General features: G+C 41.9%; 1 protein-coding gene across 1 annotated transcript in view; it reads right to left on the reverse strand.

The window, feature by feature from the left end:
- The window catches only part of LIN7C (lin-7 homolog C, crumbs cell polarity complex component), a 429,094-nt gene that overhangs the window by 286,568 nt on the left and 120,532 nt on the right, over positions 1–21,994 (reverse strand). Inside the window, exon 3 of the mRNA XM_044059602.1 lies at positions 16,259–16,330. Within this exon, the coding sequence (XP_043915537.1) occupies positions 16,259–16,330 (72 nt within the window). The remainder of the gene's footprint in view (positions 1–16,258; positions 16,331–21,994) is intronic.

Genomic DNA, 21,994 nt, shown 5'->3' on the forward strand with positions numbered 1-21,994 from the left:
AGATAGGAGATGGTAGGGCATTATAGGCAAGGGGAGGAGCTCGGAGCTTGCAGCAGATGCTAAAAGAAAGTTGCCAGCTCGGATCCGATACGGATCCGTATACCCACAGGTTGCAGAAAAAATGAAGTTAACTACTTCAGATAAAAGGATCCCCAATGGGGTACTTAGCTTTAGAAGACTTCGGCTTCAATTCGGAAAATGAAAACTCAGGTAGCGGCCAACCGGCACTCTTGCAAACTGCTTCTGCTTTGGGCTCCTCGGCAAGAAAGACTGATGTAAAGGCATCTGGTGCCTTACTTTATACTACTGACGACCTGACGTCAGTCCTGAAGCGACAGCAACTGATGCAGAAATAATAAGCCTCTGGTATTCGAGCCGAGTGAGGACTACCCTGGCAGGGATAACCCAAATGTGATGACTGCAATAGTGAAACACTAAGAGCATCAGTAGGACAGAAAGAGCTAAGGGAAGGGGTATATAAACCATATGACATGTTTACACAAATTCTTAATTATTTTGTATAAACTACTCTGCATCTGAAACAAGAGTAAGGTGAACTGGTGTAAACAGGAAGCCTGTCATTTTTCCCTTCAAAAGAAAAAAAAATGTTCTGCAACTTGCCATTTCAGAGGTCACTGATTTTCAGGATCATCCAGAATAGGTGACCAGAAGTGTAGAGCATATCTACATAATGTTTTAGATATCGTTCAGCTTGGAACATGCAGCCACCCATCTCCTATAAGTCTCGAATCTGACCAGTTTGTGTGCATTTTCAACTTTGGTTAGCAACAAAAACAGCTATAAGTACCCACATCAACAACTGACTTTCCTTACTAGGTATACAGGTGGGCACTGGGAAACTAACTGGTGTAAGGGAACTATTTATCTGACAGCTACTCCCTCATACGTGCTAGGAAATTCTCTCTATTTTCACAAACCCAGTAAGAAAGAGCAATTATATCTGTGCTTGCAAGACAAAAGTCACTGCCTTCATGCAACTCCCAAAATACAGAAATAGTCCAAGGATAGATCCTAAATGACTTCTGTGGGGTAGAAAAAGCCCTACAAAACACCTTGCAAGAAAAAAAAAACTACCACTGCAGCCAGCTGTTAAACTGGATTTAATAAGATTAATATTTTATGCTAATTAACCAACATTGCTCTGTCTGATAAACGATGGCTAACCCAATAATGCTAAAGTATGAGTTCAGAAAATATCTGGACTGTTTACAGATAATATATAGTTCTTGTTTTGGGACAGCCTGATCACAAATCAATTGCAACACATATAGCATTAGTAAATGAGGTTCAGATAATTGTGCTAACTTGATTATATGTGCCCATCACCAAAAAAATGTTTTCCCCTTAGGTTTTGCCAAGGACTAAGATAATGAGCGTGTGCGTGCATGTGCGCAGGCATGTGCGCGCGACTGTCTTAACTTAATAACGGTTTAAGTATGGAGATCAGAGCATATTTGGGCAGCTTAAAGAGAATCAATGTTTTTGTTTTGGAATACTCAGACCATGAATGAATTCTGACATATGGAGAATTAGTTAAGGTGCCTCAGACAGTTGTGCTAACTTGATTTTATGTAGTACCCGTTGCAAGAAATGTTTGACCCTTCGGTCTTGACAAAGAAAGTGTATCCCTCTGTGTACATCACTGAACTGAAGCAGGGAAACAAGTTGTACTTTCTCATCTTTTATTGTATGTACCCCAGGATGCAGCTTAATGTAAAACTGTTCAATGATGATGAAGCACCATCAAATTAAAAACATTCTGTAATGAAATCAATGGAGAAGGAAGATCCACTGCATATAAGCTGGAAAAAATGCAATAACTCCTTCAATACTTCAATGTAATCCAGTAGACTTTACATATGTAAGGGGTCCAGCTTCACAGCACTGAGGGATGAAGCCCTGACTATGACCCAGATGACCCAAGATCTATTAGCGTCTCAAGCATTGTGGAAGCCAGACAGTCAAGAGGTGGGAGTGAGCGGCTTAGGTCAGCTCTTTTATCCCCAGGGTAGGCATTGTTAAATATATTGGTACATACAACAGACAGTAATTTAAACTTTAACCAGTATGCACTTACCAAAGTAAGGAAAGTAGAGTCTATAGCACATCTAATCATAAAGGGTCTGTCTGGTTACTTCAAGGAGACAACTGTACCACTTTACACCCCACTGATCTGACTACTAGTACTTGAACCACCATCTAAACAACTCAAAAGCATATTAAATCTTACTAGAAAAAAAAAGAAAACACTACAAAAGTACTTTCAGAAATCTTTTTGGAACTGACACTATAGACCATTTCTTAGAGGTAACCTCTGCCTGACCTATAAGTTAAGGTCTTATCTCATTCTATTTGAAAGGATATGCCTGGAATGCAACAGCCAGGAGACAGTTTCCTGACCTGGTGTTGGAAACTGACCTGTCACATTTTACATTTAGCCAAGACTATGGAATAAGTTTACCCTTACAATCATCAAAAGTAGGCAACTACTTTATTTCACAAATAATCCTGACATCTGCATGCATGATATACCCATTAATTTTATCATGACTGTCAACAATGCAGTTGTTGCTATCATACGTTACCTCCAAAATGCAAACCACGTCTATAGAAAAGAAATCGCCAAAACGCACACAAAGACAAAGAAACACACACAGACTCACAGATCACACATTCACTTTAATAATTTTCAGACAATGCAAAAAACAACCCCTTTTAAAATGTGTAGCTCGAATGATAAAACAAGTCAACAGCACTAAAATGGATGAACACTTACATACTCACCCGTGATCAAATGAGATGCAGCAAATTCAATTAACCCCACAACCAGTGCAATAAAACTCTAATATTGGTTTTAGATATACAATTAAGCAGAACACAGTGCAGAAGGTTTCTTGCCTTCAAAACAGGACAGTGAGCTGCACACTTGCGAGGCTAATTATCATACAAACATACAACACCACAAAAAACACAGTACTGTACACATGTGAAATGACACAATGGGACAACAGAAAGCTGGAACTCCATGTGCATGTATTATACATGTGCACGCATTTATGTTATCCCTCTAAGAATAGGGGAGGTTAAACCCTCCCCCCAAATAAAGAATTATCAGCATGGGCTTCAGTGTTGAACCTCTTGGAATGCATATTAAAATCCATTTCAAAATCAGGGAAAAAACAAAACAAAAAAAAAAAAACAAAAACAAAAACAAAAAATAACCCCCCAAAAAAGAATCCCTGTTCCACCAACGAGCCTAAAGGCTATAATTCATACATCATAAAGAAACAGATAAATACCCAGGAAAGCTAGATAACATACAGATTTATTGGTAGTCAAGTGCTTTTGGTCAAAATAAGCGGGGACTTCATCAGAACAATGACACAACAGCAACAGCCTTATATATTTGTGTGTGTGTGCATATATATATATATATATATATATATATATATATATATATATATATATATATAAAAAATATATAAATAACTTGCATAAAAACACATGAAAAACTTCTTCTGGCTTTTTCCCAGTTGGAGGTCACCACAGCGGATCACCTGTCCGCTAAAGATTGGCTGTGGAGTTTTACAGTGTCGAGTTGCCAGCCCGGCACCCAATCTTCCACAGAAGGCACATGCACGCACTTATGCCTAGGGCCAATTTAGAGTGCCCAATCCACCTACAGCATTGTCTTTGGGATGTGGGAGGAAACCGGAGCACCTGGAGAAAACCCACGCAACCACAGGGAGGACATGAAGACTCCGCAGAGAAGGCACCCCAGCAGAGGATCGAACCGGAGAACCTATTGCTGTGAGGCGGCAATGCTAACCGCTAAAAACACATGAAAAACTAATGTGCCAATAAAATATTCCTCATGTCTGTAACACATTACATCAAAAAGCTATGTACCAATATTAACCAACATACATCATTCTTTTAACATTAAGAATAAAAGGTATATAAAAACATTTGTACAAGTGTCAAATTTATGTGCAACATACAGGTGTAAACAAAAGGAATATACTTAAAATGTAAGTACTAACAAAATCAACAAGTTAACAGCACGCAATTTTAAACCTGAATTAATTGAACCTTGTTAATGCATCAACATTTCCAGGGTTACAGTAATTCTAAATTGCCATATTGACTCACAATGTTCGATACACGTCTCCTAGGTCCCACCTCTTGAATTTTTTGAGGGGGAAAACAAAAAAAAAAGAAACCTGGCATGGATGCTTAAATCACAAGTTCAGAGCCGCTTGAAAGGCATAAGCGCCAACATCTAGGTAGGGACACCAAATGCTTATATTAAGAAGTTTACATGTATCCATTAACATCAGGTAAATTCTCCCAATATGTTGCTTATTATTTTTGTATACTTTTTTTGCCCCCCACCCCTGGCAACTGCCCACCTTCTAGCCACTGCCAATAGTTTTGCTACACTTTCTACTTCACTGGCGCAAGAGCTTCTTGTAACATGACTGTCATCTGGGCAGTCATTGGGGATTTTTCTAGCCTAAGCCCTTCCCCAGTAGCTAACAGGAAGGCCTGCTAGTTTGCCCCCTTTGGGAATATGACTTCCTGCCTGTAACCCATGAAGGCTGCAATGGACTTGTAGCATCAAACACAACCCTAGGCCACAGTACTGCATATGCTGTGTACACCTCTATCTCTAGTAAGTGATGGCCCTGCAGTGAGCAAAACAACCTTCGTCCCCTTATGGTAAAAGTGCTCCTATCAGCCACTAACTTCCACCCCTCCCCTGCCTGGCTTCCTTAGTGCTTGAGCTCCTTTCTTCTGGATACAATCCATTTACTTATGAGATGAAGCAAGTAAAAGGCTTTTCTGATCACTGCCGCTACATGAAGGTCAAATATGAGATTGTTGTCAAACTGAGTACCCATTGCCTCTCATCACAGGTTGGGTGCTTAGGGGGGGTTGCCTTTGATGTGGTAATCAGTAGGGGCCATGTTTTTGCCAAATGATATGATACCGTTTTGTGTGTTTAACCTGAGACTATGACTGACGCCAGTCATTTGTTGCTGTTAGACCCACATACAGTATGTTAACATCATTTAGGGAGTCAATGACTCAATGACAGCACCCAACTTACATTCATCCACAGACCTGGTCAGCAACAGGCCTTTTGTCTTTGCCTGGACCTCTGCAAAGTAGATGCCAGACAGTAGGGATTCCAAGACAGATCCCTGGGGACAGGTCTGCTATCAGAGGTGTAGGTGCCTACTTTGACTTGTGGGTCATAGGTTTTACTTTGGTATCAGAGAACAGTTTTGCATCCTTGACGGTTATAGCCTGGGACACATACCATGAATGACACAAGGACAGCTTGTTTACCAGCAGACTTCAATTCGGTGACGTATACAATGGCTCACACAGTACTTTGTGAGATTCAAGGGTCAAAGGGTGAAACAGTTCGTGCAAGAGGCACAAATAAAGTCATCCCAACTATTTCAACCCGTTTATTAACTCTACATACATTAGACTAACTTTGCAGTCACATTATACTAAATGAGAGCTACTGATTCTCTACAAACTGTTCAGATATGCTCTGATCCGCATATCTAATCATTGAGTCAGACATTATGCATGAGTGCAAACTGCTGACAAATCTCTGCACACACGCACATTCACACACAAAGGCAATTTGTAGGCTCAGCAAATCACCCACGTCACTGCCATAGCAGAGAAAATCTGAGTGCCCATTAAAATTCACAGACATACAAACGGCATTGCAGATTCCACAAAGAAGGTACCTGAACAAAAAAAAAAAAATACATTTCAGAGAACCAAGTCCAGTGAATGCAGAAATTTTAACAACCGTAGGGCATGTAATTGTTACAAAATAAGCGGTCAAATCATAAAACTGCATCACCAATTAAGATCTGGGGAAAATGGCAAGAATTTAAATGGACCGGCACATACCTACTAAAGTTAGAAACATATATACAAGTGGTCTGTAAACTACCACAGCAGAAATTTTTTAGTTGGCAGCTAAAGAAACAAACTGCCACAAACCTAATGCAATCACTAACCATTAAAAAGTAATGAAAACCTAGAGTACTTGAAAACATCCACACTAAAACGTCAAACAATGTTAATTTTTTTTATTAGGTAAAAAAATAAACTACATCACAGAGACAAAAAAAAGTAAGTGCGCTCGCTTTTTTTGTCAAGTAAAATGCATCCTTCGGCTTGATTTTAGTGTGTCTACTGAGTTAATCTAGGACTGCTATTCACGAAGCATCACCCTCCACCTGCCAAACTAGTCAAAGTAAAGTCTCAGAAAGCATACACCACTACTCTGCACCTGAAGAATTTCAGAAATTAGGTTTGCAGCAAACAGTTCTTGCCATCTCCCTACACTAGTTACTGCTTACCATGCAAACAACAAATAAAGAATACAAATCAGAAAAGTTAAGATACACTCATGTTCACCACCTGTAAACCAACTCTGCACTTGTGGTGATGTAATAAGTTAATGCATTAAAGTTCATGGTTACTTACTTTAAATAAATGACCAGCTGCAAACGCAACCACAATGGGGATTCAGAAATGTAAAAACTTACTATGCCAATACACATACATGCTTCCTACAAATAATGGACAACAAAATACACTGAGAAACAGTTAAGCCCAATCTATAGATACAGGACTAGCCCAAAATAGTAAGAAAGTCAAAGAAAAATAAGCCAGCCATAAAACCATACATCCAAAAAAAAACTTTCCAGTCATACATTTTCCCATGTCTTAAAAAACTTGACTTTTATATGGCTTAATAAAAGGTTATGAAGAGGACTGACAACCCCAATTTATATCTTTCAAACCACAAGACAGAAATGTGAAAGTGGGCTGGAATTTCAGTAGCTGGGTAGTCTAAAAAGTAGCTGTTATGATATTCTCCAAGGGCAATCAACAGCAACAATAGTGTGTCACAAAATCTTTGACAAGAAGTGCACCCTTGGTAAAAGGAATCCCTCTCATGTCAGTGACACTGCTGTTTTTTTTTTTTTTTAAGCCTGCGTTTAAGCCTGCAAGGCAGTTGCTCTCCTTCCAAAGTCTGCAAGTGAGAAGACACATCTTTTGCTTTATCTGTAGTGTTTACTTATTTTCTATACTAACCATGTCTTCTTTTGTGTTTAAGATTAGAAGTAATTATGAAGCTCTTAGAAAAAAGTAAAGAATCCAAGTGACAGCAAAGTATGAGGCATTTAAACTTGTTATAGGGTCTTCTCACAGATGTGTCTGTACATTTCTTCTTAAATCTTAGAATATAATACTGTCATTTATATTTTTTAAAACCTTACTTAACCCCCCTCAACCCTCTTTTCTCTCCCTTCTGTTGTGCCTCCTCATTTCTCCCCTTAGCTTCCCTCCACCCTACATACCTCTCTCATATTTCTCTCCTCCCTATTTGGCTATGACTCTTTTCCTATATACCTGTATCTCTAATCTCTCTCTCTATTGTTGTCTCTCTCCTCCTTGGTCTTCCACTTTCTTCACCTGCTGTTAAACTTAAGCAAAAATGTTCAATATGATGTTATTTTAGATTATCCAGATAGTTAAACTCCTTCCCTTTTGGTAACAATGTACATTTCTCTGTCCTTGGTCTTTCAATTTTTTGTTTCCTTGTTTTTAAACTATGTAATAATATTCATTATGATTGCATTTAGATTGTCTAGAAATTTTTAACTCCTACTCTTGTTTGGATAACAATATTCCTTGTCTAAGTCCTACCAGTCTGTAATCTGTAATCTCTATATGTGGAGCTTTTCTCCCCGGGCCTCTACTGAAAATGGAAATATATCCAGCTAGACTAGCCCGGTTAACAAATGTAAAATAAATAAATAAATAAATAAAATAAATGGAAAATAAAAGTAGACAGATTACCAACAAGAGCACCCCATCAAGTCAAACACATGTCTTACACCACTGCCTTTTAATACCTTTTTCGAGGTTTTTTAGTAAGCCTTGAGGCGGAAAAAAAAATAGTGTCACTGTTAAGTCAACTTACACCTACCTGATGTAAGTCAGTATCATTGTGCTTTGTGCTGTACTGCAGTTGAATGCTCTTGTTTTAGCATGAAGAATGCCTGGGCAACCCAGAATGTTTAACGTGAAGAACAATTAACAGTTTATGTGCAGTGCTGCATGTGCACACAAATCAAGAGAGTTCTCAGTTCACTGATGTGGTGTCCTCTGTATTACTAAAACATAAGCACCTGCATTACTGTTTTAGGCCTGCCGACACCTAGACAAGTGACACAGTAAGAGTAGAAGTCCCGGTGTGGTATTTGCTTTCCATAGGCGAGGCAATTAACTTTTTCTGACTTTGATTAGTTCAAGAAAAAAGGATCCCCAACGGGGTATTTAGCTTTAGAAGACTTCAACTTCAATTCGGAAATGAAAACTCAGGTAGTGGCCAACAGGCACTCATGCGAACTGCTTCTGCTTCGGGCGCCACGGCAAGAAAGACTGATGTAATGGCGTCGACTGCCTTCCTTTATACCACTGATGACCTGACGTTAGTCCTCAAGTGACAGCAACCGACACAAAAATACTAAGTCTCTGGTATTCGGGCTGGCCGAGTGCTACCCTGGCAGGGAAAACTCAAATGTGATGACTGCAACCGTGAAACACGAAGAACATCAGGGGTACAATATGAAGACATTTCAAAAAAGACACAGCGAAAACAGGTCTCAATCATCACCTGTTGATATTCAGAGGACCATATAATTTTGATCTTTAGAACAATGGAAATGAAAAAGCAAAACTGGGGAATATAAGCAAAAAGGTACAGTTGTGTACACTTGCCATAAATGTAGATGTTAGAGTGTATTCACTGTTGCAGTCATCACATTTGGGTTATCCCTGCCAGGGTAGCCCTCGGCTGGCCCGAATACCAGAGGCTTAGTATTTCTGCGTCGGTTGCCGTCGCTTCAGGACTGACATCAGGTTGTCAGTAGTATAAAGTAAGGCAGTCCACGCCATTACATCAGTTTTTCTTGCCCTAATTGTCAAGAGCCCCCTCAAGTGGGAGCCAGGTTATGGCAGAAAAACCCCACCAGTAGAAATTAAATACCAAAAAGTTCCTTGCAAGTAGAAAGAGAGAAAAAAAAGAGCTGGATGGAGGGAGGGAAACCAGGACTGCAACAGTGAATACACTCGAACATCTACATTTATGGTAAGTGTAAACAACTGTACTATGTTCTTCGTGTTTCACTGCTGCAGTCATCACATTTAGGTTGATTCCCAAAGCTGAGAAAAAGGGTAGAGGCAGTCAAGGAAACTAGGGGCTGGCAAGGATGCTCTGTAAGACTGCAAAGCCTGCCCTGGATTTGGAGAAGATAGGCAGGTGGTAATGCTTGGTGAAAGTGTGAACAGATGTCCAGGTGACAGCCTCCAGGATGTCCCTGGTGGGGTCACCACTGAGGAAAGCTGTAGAAGTGGAGGTTGCTCTGGTGGAGTGAGTCCTGACCCCCTTAGGGGGAGGTTTTCCATGCTGCTTCTAACAGAAATGGATGCAGTGTGCTATCCATTTGGAAACGGCTTTGCCCTCTGCCCCTGCAGCAAAGCTAACCAGTAATTGATCAGACTTTCTGAATGGTTTAGCTCTGTCTAGATAGAATCTGAGCTGTCTGTGCACATCTAGAGAGTGCAGGATCCTTTCACCCTTGTTTTGTGGGTTAGGAAAAAATGTGGGCAAATGAATGGATTGGTTGAGAGCCACACTGGGCATGAAAGATGGGCTATTCCTGAGGGAAACCCTGTCAGCATGGAAGATGATGAAGGGCTCCACAGCCATGAGTGCTTGTAGCTTGGAGACTCTTCTGGCTGAAGTGATGGCCAAAAGAAAAGCAGTCTTCCAGGAGATAAATTTTAGCTCTGCTGAAGATGCTGGTTCAAAGGGTGGCAGGGTGAGCTTTTCCAACACAAAGTTAAGGTCCCAAACTGGGGTGGGTGCTCTTCTGGGTGGCCTCAAGTTGCTAGCCCCTCTTAGGAATTGTATGATCAGAGGGTGTGGAAAAGGGGGCTGTTCTGTGTGGAAGTGAGCAGAGATAATAGAAGCATGAATTTTAATAGAAGAAAAAGGAGAGCCCACTGTGTAGCATGTCAGCTAGGTAATCCAGGATGAGAGGTAGGGAGGGCTGTGCCGTATTGACTCCCTTGGCCTGAATCTAGGTGCAGAACCTTTTCCATTTGTCAGCAAAAGACTTTCTAGTGCTAGGGCATCTGGCCTCATGTAAAACATCTAGTTTACTGAGGTTGGCAGATTGATCAGTGGTCAAGGAATAAACCAGGCTGCCAAACTGAGGGTCTGAGATTGGGGATGCATGAATTCTCCTTCCCTCTGGGTCAGGAGGGTTGGGGTCTGAGTGAGATGCCATGGTAGCAGTGGGGACAGGCTGCGCAGCAGTGGGTACCAGTACTGGCGCGGCCAGTCTGGAGCAATAAGAATTGTCTGTTTTTTTCTCCCTTATTTTGAGCAGTACCCTGGTGATGAGAGGTAGTGGAGGAAATGCATAGATTGACCCAGGGAAGGATAGGGCATCCACTTTCCAAGCCATGCAGTGATGTTCCCTGGTGCAGAACTTGCTGAGCTGATGGTTGGTGTGGGAGGCAAAGAGGTCGACCTTTGCGGTGCCCCATTTCGGAGTTATTAGAGTGAAGGTTCTTTTGTCTAGCTGCCACTCGTGTGGGTCCAGAAGATTTCTGCTTAAGTGGTCTGCCCAGAGAGTTTAGAGAACCTGGCAGGAGTTGTGCTAACAGGTGGAGTTGCAGGGCAGAGCCTGTGTGCCAAAGGGTCATGGCCAACCTGCATAGACTATAGGAGTGAGTCGCTCCCTGCTTGTTGATATGCCACATTACAGTGCTGTCTGTTTGATCAGGAGAGCCCCTGGGGAGAGTAGGGGCCTGAAAGCTATCAATGTGTGCTGGACAGCCAACATCTCTTTCTGGCTGATGTACAGATGGATTTGCTGTGGGCTCCATTGGCCCTGTATGCACCTGCCGTCCAGGTGAGCACCCCAAGCATAGTCTGATGCATCTGTGGTGAGGGTCTGGGCAGCAGTGGGTGGTGAGAAAGGTAGTCTCTTTTTGTGGGAGCATGCTGCTGCCCACCAAATAAAATCTTTCTTTAGGCAAGGTATGATTGGCATAAGAGTTTCCAGGTCTTGAGAGTGTTGACATCAAAGGCTTTTTAGGTACCACTGAAGTTTCCTCATATGCAGTCTAGCATATGGAACAAGTAGAATGCAAGATGCCATGAACCCCAGACCTTGCAGGATTTTCCTTGCAGATAATTGGGGTCTGGTGGCTACCTGAGAGAAGCAGGGTGTTAGGTAAGTTTGCTTTTCTGGTGTAAGAAATGCCATCTGGGATGCTGTGCCCAGGCTTGCTCTCAGGAATATAATCCTTTGGGTGGGTAACTAGTTTGGATTTCTTTTAGTTGGCAGTGTACCCTAGGGAGGTCAGTAGGGACTTTACAAAGGCCAGGTACTTTAGCAGCTTTTTCTGATTGTCTGCTTGAATTAGGCAGTCGTCTAAGAATGGGTAAATTTGAATATCCCTTTGTCTGCAAAAGGCAATGGCGGGAGCCAGACATTTTGTGAAAACTCTGACAGCAGTAGATAAGCCAAAGGGAAGCGCAGATAACTGAAAGTGCAGGGATCCTGCCCTGAAACGTAGATATTTCCTGTGTGATTCCCTGATAGTTATGTGGAGGTAGGCCTCTTTTAGGTCTAGGGTGGCTAGCCAAGCATCCTTGGAGAGCATGAGTAGCAGCGGCTGAAGGGTGAGCATTTTGAATTTTGGTAGCACCAGGAAGGTGTTTAGAATGGATAGCTAGAGGATGGGTCACCAGGTGCCCTCTTTTCTGGGTACTAGAAATAATCTGCTGTAGAAAACTTAGCCTATCTGTTCTGCCCTCATAGAGAGCAGGTAAACTTGCTTTTCGCCTCTGCCCACTGGTTTGGAGGTAGATCTGGGAACCCTTCTGGGGTTGGAAGAATGTGGAAAGAAAATTTGTATCCCTGGGACACTATGTTGAGGACCCAACAATCGTTGGTAATGGTGGCCCAGGTGCTTGCGTGAAAGGAGAGTTTTCCCCTAGTAGTAAAGTGTAGGTGGCAGAGGGAGAGGGTGGTGGGGGAGAGTCATTGTGAGCTCATACCTTGAGGGGGTGGCTTAGAACTCCCTGGTTTTGAAGTGGAGGAATTCCACTGTTTTGATCGCTGCATTCCCTGTGGCTGTTGTTTGGGGGGGGTCTGCATCCCTGGGGTCTGGGCTAAATTGACCTGGTGGGAGCAGGAAAAGACCAGTGTTTGGAGGGGCAATGCCTGCTGAACCTTGGTGGCTGGACCTGCAGGAAATCCTTAACTGTCTGCATAGATTTATCTTATTCTTCCATATTTTTAAGGCCTCCTCTGCCTTAGTGCCAAATAAGTTGTCTTTGTGCAAGGGTGCATCCAATAATTTAGATTTACCATGGTCTGGCAAGGGCTGTTCCTTAAGCCAGGCGTGTCTTCTAAGGACAGAACTGGTGATTGCTGCCCTGCAAGAAGCTTCTAGGGTGTCAAAATCACAGTGTAAGGTATGCTTGGTCACTTGACTTACAAGACTAAGTCTTGTAACTCTTTAGATTCTGCACAAGCAGGAAAGGACGACACTTTTTGTTTGAGGAGTTCCATGGTATGTCGCTGAAATGTTAGCATATGGAACTGGCAATTTAGTGCTCTGATAGCAAGAGTAGCAGAGGTGTATACTTTTTTACCCCATCTGTTTAATGCTCAGGAATCCCTATCTGAGGGGGTGGGATTCTTGGCAGAGGTTGCCTTAACTCCTTTGGGCCCCTGAGAAATTACCTCAGGGTCAGCAGTAGGGTTTTTGAAAAGAAATTTGTGAGAGTCAGGGACTCTAATACCGGTCAGGTTTTCTGGGTGCAGGAGGAGGGTGTCAGGAGTCAAACTGGATTCCAGAAAAACATCATCTACAACATCCAGGACTGGGGGAAATGGCCAGGGGTCTGTGCTGTGGAAGATCCAAGAATTCTCCCAGTCTCTTTTTAGACGGAGGGTTTTCCTGACATTCCCATCGGAAATGCTCCCTTAAAATATGAAGGGTTTCCCCAAAGGAATAGTCCTCTGGTGGAGAGGCTGAAGGAATGGATTCCTCTGCATCAGAATCCTCATAAGCAGAGAGGGGTTGCATGTCTTCATATTCAGATGCATCATAGTCATCAGACTCCTGTTCAGACAAAAACTACTGAGGACAGATCTCTTTTCCTGATCAGTATGATAAGGTCTTCCGCCATTTTGAGCATTTGAGACTGAGGCAAGGAAGTAGGTGCCTGAGATTGGGTCGTCAGTTTGTTGGGTGTGGTTCATACCCTGGGCCTCGGTAGTTTTTGAAAGAACGGCAGACTCGAAAGTAGTCGGCTTGTAATGAGAATTGGTAGTGTGAAGTACTTCCTTGGAAGCTGGTGCCTGCTCAGTGGCTCTGGATCCATCTAAGGTTGAGACAACCACAGTATCTTTAGTTGAAGAAGAGTTTTGGGGCATACCTGTCTCCGAAAGGGCCTCGGCAGCAGCCTGCAAATCCACAGAAGCAGGCATCAGGGGCTGCAAAAGCACCTCATTGAGGACTGGAGAGCTGACAACTAAGCTTAATGGAAGCCTTGTCGGTAGGTTTGCACCTGTGTGGTCCGTCTCTGTCTTTATCCTTACATTTTTTCGGAAGATCAATATCGGAATTTGAATATTGTAAGCGAAAATATCTAGCTACAATAAGGGCCCGACAATGTATAGTTCTGGCGTTAAAGCACAAAAGTGACAGCGAGGGACATCGTAGTCTGGGCCTAAGCAAGTGACGCAATGAGAATGAAAGTCTTGGTGTGGTATTTGCTTTCCGCAGGGGAGACAATTGTTAACTTTTTCTGACATCGGTTAGAGCAAGAAAAAGGGATCCCCAATGGAGTACTTGGCTTTTAGAAGAATTCAGCTTCAATTTGGAAGATGAAACTCGGGTAGCGGCCAACCAGCACTCATACGAATTGCTTCTACTTCGGGCTCCTTGGCAAGAAAGACTGATGTAATGGCGTTGGCTGCCTTACTTTATACTACTGACGACCTGACGTCAGTCCTTAAGCGATGGCAACCGACGCAGAAATATTAAGCCTCTGGTATTCAGGCCTGCCGAGGGCTACCCTGGCAGGGTTAACCCAAATGTGATGACTGCAACAGTGAAACACGAAGAACATCTGTTGCATCTCAAAGTACTTACCCTACTCTGTAGTACACTGATCCTGAAGTTAGTATACATAAGCAGTGGGGTGTGGGGATGTAATCCCTTCACATACATATCAAGGTGTACAAAAGACAGAAACTCCCCGCATAATATGCTTCAAACTTACAACAGAAATTTCAGAATTTTCTAATTTTGTGTGAACTGTGGTTTATTTTTTTGAGGTGTCAGGAGTTGTAGCAACAGATCTAAAAGGGTGTTTTTCTTAAGTTTTTCTTATACAATGTGATCAATCTGAGAATGGATAGAACCACACAAAGTAAGATGGAGAAGCCCTGCTGTAGAAAATATTTAACAGACCTTATCAATATTTTTTCAGCAATTTGGCTAAAGCTCTGGCAAAGTAGACAATGCAAAATGTAGTCATAGGACTAAAACAATTCACAATGGTACAAGATCTCACTAATTTTTTTTCAAATAGGGCTTTTGAGCAAAATAAGAGTGAAGGAAAAAAACAAAGCGCACAATCCAGAGAAGATGGCAAAATAATAATCCAGAGAAAACATCACTCTGGATTAAACTTCTATGTTGAAGATAATGTATGCACTGACTAAACCTAATGCAGAACTTGCATTCAATTTCAAACTGTTGTAAGATTCAGGTGGCCAGTGGAGTCCATCTTCACTTAAAACTACAACTACGTGAAAATGGTACTGGTGATTTACTGTGCTGTCACAGTCTACTCTTCAAAGCTTCTACATGGTATGGATGTGTTGGGCATTCTTTTGTGATGTCCATCTGAAGGCGGAAGTTTTCAATTTCCTCGTATAACATAACTTAAGACTTTTAAATTCATATAAACATACAAATTTCCCTGCTACACCCATTTACCTCAGGGGAATGGGGTATAATAATGATTTCGGGAGGTCTTTCTTATCGTAAGCTTGTATGCTTCTCATGGTTATTAGTGTAGCAAAATGAGCACAACAACAAAAACATTTAATGAATACAGCTGCAGTGCTTTGTGTATTCATTAAATATTAACTGTACAAGAGTGGCCATTCCTGACTTTGCATTTTTTTAATTAATCTCCTCATTGTAAAAAAAATACAAACTCTGATTTCATCTTACCTGCTTTCGAGGTAAATTAAAATGGATATACCCAAAGTCATTCAATGGGAACCTAGTGTTTCTTGCAAAAGAATCACCGTTTTGTTTTGCCAGCAACTATTCAAGATAGTACAATGGTAAGTACTGCCACTGCACATGCACTTTAAGTCACATTTACAGAGACTTGGCTAGTTCTGAATTTTAAATCCCAAACATTAACTAAACAAGTAGACAGGACTTTAACATACTAAATATATCAAATGACAGTTACTAAAAGACTGAGGTGAGGTATATATCAGTCTTAAAAAAATAACAGATGAGGATGGTGAGAAAGGCAAAGCACTTCAGATGTGGAATCAGTGGTGTTCCTATTAGGTCTGGCTTAAACCCATAACCATTTTTTGTACTGTGTACCCCATTTAGTACCAGAATGACTACTCACTTGTTTTGATTTTATTTTAACTTTAATTTAATCACAAAGCCAAAGCACATTTAAAGGAGATCCCATAAGAAAAATATACCCCCAACAGAAATCTAGAAACAATGCATTAGAACAGCCAGCCAAGCTAATTAGCATTTCTTTGTGGGATGTGGCAGAAAACTAGAGACATAGGATGATTATGACATCTATACTCAAGACTGCACAGTGACCAGGACTGAGCTTCAGGACCTGGAGAAAACGGGCAACAGTACCAGCCACTGCACCACCAATCCAACCCATGCCTGCAGATGTGCCATGTTACCAACAACAGACTTGTGAAGAAAAAAAAAAAAAAAAAAACCTGGAAGGACAGCAAAGTTGTTTGTTCTTAAGCAGAAAAAAAAAGACATATGGACTGACAAATATAATGCAAAAGATGCTCTTTACCTTGGCAGTGGCATTGGCTCTCACTTCAGGGCTACTATTGATGTCTACAGTCTCATATACATGCTCATAAACCTGTAAAAAACAGTATAAAGAAAAAAAAGAACGTTTTACATAAAATCTGTGCACATTATCAAGCCCAAAGGTTTACCATACAAAATTATTAGCCTGCTCTCTTACCTTGTTCAGACGACAGAAGGTCATAACTGGTATATATATATATATATATATATATATATATATATATATATATATATATTTTTTTATATATTATATGCTACTAGAAGCCCAACATTAAAAATATATGTGTAATAAAACACTTAAAAATGCTAATACTTCTGCATGTAAACAGGAAAATAAAATATGAGGGGAAAGAAGCTAGAATCATTCTGAAATCATGAAACAATTTGTTCCTATAGTGCTAGGAGCAAAAGGGATAACAAAACAAAATATCATCAAATATGTTAGAAATGCTTTTGACTATGAAAGTACACAGTTGTGTACACTTACCAGAAAATGTAGATGTTCATGTATATTCACTGTTGCAGTCATTCCATTTGGGTAATCTGCTGGCAGGATGCCCTCAGTCGGCCTGATTAACAAAGTCTTGGGTCCTGCGTCGTATGCCGTCCCTTCTTCCATGACGTCAGGTCGTCAGGGGTATAAAACATGCAGCAAACACCATTACATCAGTTTTTCTTGCCCCGGTTGTCAGGTGCCCCCCAAATGGAGAACAAAATATATAAAAATAATTTAACACACAAAAATATACCTCCAAACAAAAGCAAACACACCAAAAAGGCTTTTAAGTGCAGAAAAAGAAAGGAGAGGCATAGTAAGAGAAAAAAACAGGGGGTTGGAGGGAGGGTAACCAGGACTGCAACAGTGAATACACTCGAGCATCTACATTTATGTAAGTGTACACAACTGTACTATGTTCTTGGTGTTTCACTGTTGCAGTCATTACATTTGGGTAGATTCCCAAAGCTATGGTTGGGAGGATGGATTTATACAGCATTAGGACTGGCTATAAGGCCCTGCAAAACAGCAGTGGTAAAGCCAGCTCTGGATTTAGAGAAAATTGGTAAATGATGGTGCTTGGTAAAAGTATGAACTGAACTCCAGGTAGCAGCTTCTAGAATATCCCTGGTAGGAACACCTTTGAGAAAGGCTGTAGAAGTAGATGCAGCCTTGGTGGAATGGGATCTGATCCCCTGGGGGATAGGTTTTCCATGCTGCTTATAGCAGAAATGAATACAATAGCTTATCCATTTGGAAATGGTTTGCTTTGAAATAGCTTTCCCTCTGCCCCTGTAGTAAAATGCTACCAGCAGTTGTAAAGATTTTCTTCGAGATTTAGTCCTGTCAAAGTAAAGACCAAGTTGTCTGTGTACATCCAATGAATGCAAACTCCGCTCCCCCCTGTTCTGTAGATTGGGAAAGAAAGTTGGCAAATAAATGGACTGATTAAGAGCCACATTGGATACCACCTTGGGCATGAAGGATGGGTTGGTCCTGAGTGACACCCTGTCCGCATGAAAGATGATGAAAGGCTCTACTGCCATAAGGGCCTGTAATTCAGAAATCCTTCTAGCCAAAGTGATTGCTAAAAGGAAGGCTGTTTTCTAGGAAAGAAATTTTAAGTCTGCAGTAGCAGATGGCTCGAAAGGAGGTAGAGTGAGTTTCTCCAATACAATGTTAGGGTCCCAGGCAAAGGATGGAGCTCTCCTGGGTGGACTCGTTTTTGGCCCCTCTGAGATATTGCTTTAGCAGAGGATGAGAGAAGCGGGGGGGGGGGGGTTATGTGTTGTAATGAGCTGAAATGCTAAAGCATGGATTTTTATGGAAGAAAAAGACAGGCCCTTGTGAAGCATCTCAGTTAAGTATTGCAAAATCTGAGGCAAGTTGGGCACTGCTGTGCTCATCCCTTGAGACCGATTCCAGGCACAGAAATTTTCCATTTGTTAGCATAAGATTTTCTAGTACTAGGTCTTCTCGCCTCCAAAATGCGATCCATCACAGGCTTGCTGAGGGATGCTAAGGGGGAATTTAAGTGACTAGCCAAGCTGCAAGATTCAATGTTTGGAATGGAGGGTGCAGAATGTGGATGTTCTGCTGAGACAGTAAGGAAGGTGTCTGAGGCAGATGCCATGGAGAAATTAGTGACAGACTGCGTAGGATTGGGTACCAGTGTTGGCGAGGCCAGTCTGGAGCAATCAAAATAATTTTCGTTTTTTCCTGTTTGATTAAATTTGGAGAGCAGAGGCAGATGGGGAAAGGCATAGACTGATAGGTTTTCCCAGCTGAAGGACAGAGCACCCACTTTCCAAGCTTTTTTGTGAGGAGTTCTTGTGCAAAATATGTCCAACTGGTAGTTCTGGGGTGAGGCAAAAAGATCTATGTCTGGGCTCCCCATTTGTGTGTCAACATGTTGAAAATCCGTGGTTCCAGTTTCCATTTGTGTGGGTCCATGAGATTTCTGCTTAGTTGGTCTGTCAAAATATTCAGCTTTCCTGGCAGGAATTGAGCTTATAGTTGTACTTGATAGCTCAAGGCAGTGTTGCACAATGCCATGGCTAGTCTGCTGAGGGGTTAGGAATGTGTTCTCCCCTGCTTTATGTACCACGTAACTGTGGTGTTGTCAGTCTTTACCATCAGTTGTCCTGGATGAAGGTAGTCCTTGAAGGCTGCCAGTGCATTCTGTACAGCTAGCATTTCTTTTTGATAGATATGAAGGTGCATTTGATTTGGGCTCCATTTGCCCTGAATGCACTTCCCTGCCAGATGAGCCTCCCATGCATAGTGATGAGTCTGTAGTTAGGGTTTGGGCGGCAGGGAGTGGTGTGAATGGCAGTCCCTTGTTTTGGTGGCAGGCCTCTGCCCACCATAGGAACGCTAGTTGCAAGCAAGGTATGATAGGAATCATGGTTTCCAGGCTGTGACAATGTTGACTACCACTGAAGTTTCCTCATATGCAGTCTTGCATATGGAATTAGAAGAATGCAGGAGGCCATGAACCACAAAGCTTGCAGTATTTGTCTTGCAGATAGCAGGGTTTTTGTGGCCACCTGTTTGAAGTAAGTCACCAAATTAATTTGCTTTTCTGGCGTAAGGAAAGCCATAGGAAAGCCATCTGGGCAGTTGTATTCAAGCTTGCACCCAGGAATGTAATCTTTTGAGAGGGTACAAGTTGTGAATTATTTTCGTTTATGGTGTACCCTAGACAAGTTAGAACCCTTTTTTTTACAAACGCCAGATGTTTTAGAAAAATGGCCTTGTTTTCTGCCTGAATTAGACAGACAGTCGTCCAGGTATGGATATATTTGAATATTTCTTTGCCTGCAAAATGCAATTATTGGAGCCAGGCACTTTGTAAATACCCTGGTCGCAGTAGATAAGCCAAAGGGCAGTGCAGAGAACTGATAATGCAAGTAGCCTGCTTTGAAGCAGAGGTATCTTCTGTAATATTCCCAGATTGGGATATGCAGGTAAGCCTCTTTTAAATCTAGAGCTGCCAACTAGGCATCTTTGCCTAGCATAGGAAGTAACTGGTGAAGAGTCAGCATCTTGAATTTTGGAATGTCCAGAAAGGTGTTTAGAGTAGACAGGTCCAGAATTGGACGCCATGATTTGTCTTTTCTGGGTACCAGGAAAAGTCTGGAATAGAAACCTTGCCCCTTTTCCTCTTCTGGCACTAGTTGAACTGCCCCCATGTTTAGGAGGGAAAGTACTTGTTTCTGAGCCTCTGCCCACTGATTTGGGGGCAGGCCTGGCCATCCGTTTGGAGTTGGCAATGTGTGGAAATGAAATCTGTATCCCTGGGACACTATATTTAAAACCCATTTGTCCTGGGTTATAAGTTGTCAGTTTTTTTGTATGAAGAGCCAGTCCCCCCCCCCCCCAAAGGGGCAGCTAAGAGGAAAGTGCTTGGTAATTTTAAAGGAAAGTCATTGAGACTCTTTACCATAGAGAGGTGTCTTGTTGTTTCCAGATTTGGAAGCAGTGGCACCCCATTGCTTAGTTCTGAAAGCCCCTTGGGACTGAAACCTGGTGCTTTTGGAATGTCTGGATTTGGCTGGAGTGGCTTTGGAATGGACTGGAAAGGACCAGTTCTTAGTAGGCCAGTGCCTACTAAATCTTGGAGGTTGTACTTGTAAGAAATCTTTCACAGTTTGCATAGATTTAGCTTCATCTTCCATCATTTTTAGAACTTCTTCAGCCATGTTGCCAAACAGATGGTCATGCTGCAAAGGAGCATCCGACAATATTGCTTTAACACGATCAGGCAGAGATTGCTCCTTAAGCCAAGCATACCTTCTAAGCTAAGACCCAGTAACAGCAGCCATGCAAGAGGCCTCCAAAGAATCAAAACCACATTGCAAAGTATGTTTTCCAACTTCTTCAGCTGAATGCAATAAATCCTGTAAATCCTTACTTTCCACACAGTCAGAAATCAACATCATTTTCTGTTTAAGCAGTCCCATGATAGTCGGTTGATATTTTAGCATATAGAATTGACAGTTTAAATCCCGGATTGTCAAGGTTGCAGAAGTATAAACCTTTTTTACCCCATCTATCCAGCGCCCTGGAGTCTCTATCAGAAGGGGTAGAACTTTTAGCAGCAGAAGCCTTAATGCCCTTGGGCCCCTGAGAAATGGTTTCAGAGTCCGCAACAGGATTTTTGAAAAGGAATTTGTGGGAGTCAGGAACCCTGTAGTATGTGTCTGGCTTACAAGGGGCTGGAGGCAGGGAATCAGGGGCCATACTGGATTCTGAAAACACATCAACAATGTCTATTACAGGAGGTATAGCCAAAGGCCCATGCAGAGGAAGAAAATCTCTAAGCCTCTTTTTGGATTCAGAAAAATCCTGACTTTCCCAGGTATGTAAAGTTTCCCCAAAAGAAAAATCCTCAGGGGGAGAAGCAGAAGGAATGGAATCCTCTGCACAGGAGTCCTCATAAGTAGGTATGGACAAATCCTGTTCATTAGAGTCAGAAGACACAGAGTCCTGTTCAGAAGATTCATAGTCAAGTTCAGCCCTAGACCTCTTGGGGGGGGGGGGGGGGGGGGTTCGGATCTGAAACTCGAAAATGAAAATTTCAGGAGTCGGACGACCGGCACTTGCTAACTGCTTCTGCTTCGGGCACTGTGCGGCAGGAAAGACTGGATGTAATGGCGTTGGCTGCATGTTTTATACCCCTGACGTCATGGAAGAAGGGACAGCATCCGACGCAGGACCCAAGACTTTGTTAATCAGGCCGACTGAGGGCAACCTGCCAGCAGATTACGCAAATGTAATGAGTGCAACAGTGAAACACGAAGAACATCATAGTGTATGTCCTCTCGTTGGAGTACTGTGAGGTAGGAAAGTACAAACAATTTCCTTAAATTGTGCTTTGTATTAACTTCAGAGGGCTCACTTATTTCTCACATATAATTTGCTCATTTCTACTTTACTATCTGGCTCATATGGAGAAGCAATAATGTTACTGATATGCATGTCTCGTAACAAAATGCTAAAGGGGAGAAGACTGTATTACAATCAACCACTTTAATAATCGCCTGGCCACTCTTTCATCCTACGTCTGGTTGCCATACACAGCATTTTTGCTATCTTGGACATTGCTACTATTTGGACAACTCTTGTGAAAAAAAATAATGCTCTCATACTAATAGAAACGTAGTGTACGGCAGTTTCACATGTTAATACAGACAATTTTGTGGTTATTGACATTTC

This window comes from Protopterus annectens, chromosome 17.part0 (assembly GCF_019279795.1).
Source record: "Protopterus annectens isolate FY-2018-M chromosome 17.part0, PAN1.0, whole genome shotgun sequence".
Classification (NCBI taxonomy): Eukaryota; Metazoa; Chordata; order Ceratodontiformes; family Protopteridae; genus Protopterus; species Protopterus annectens.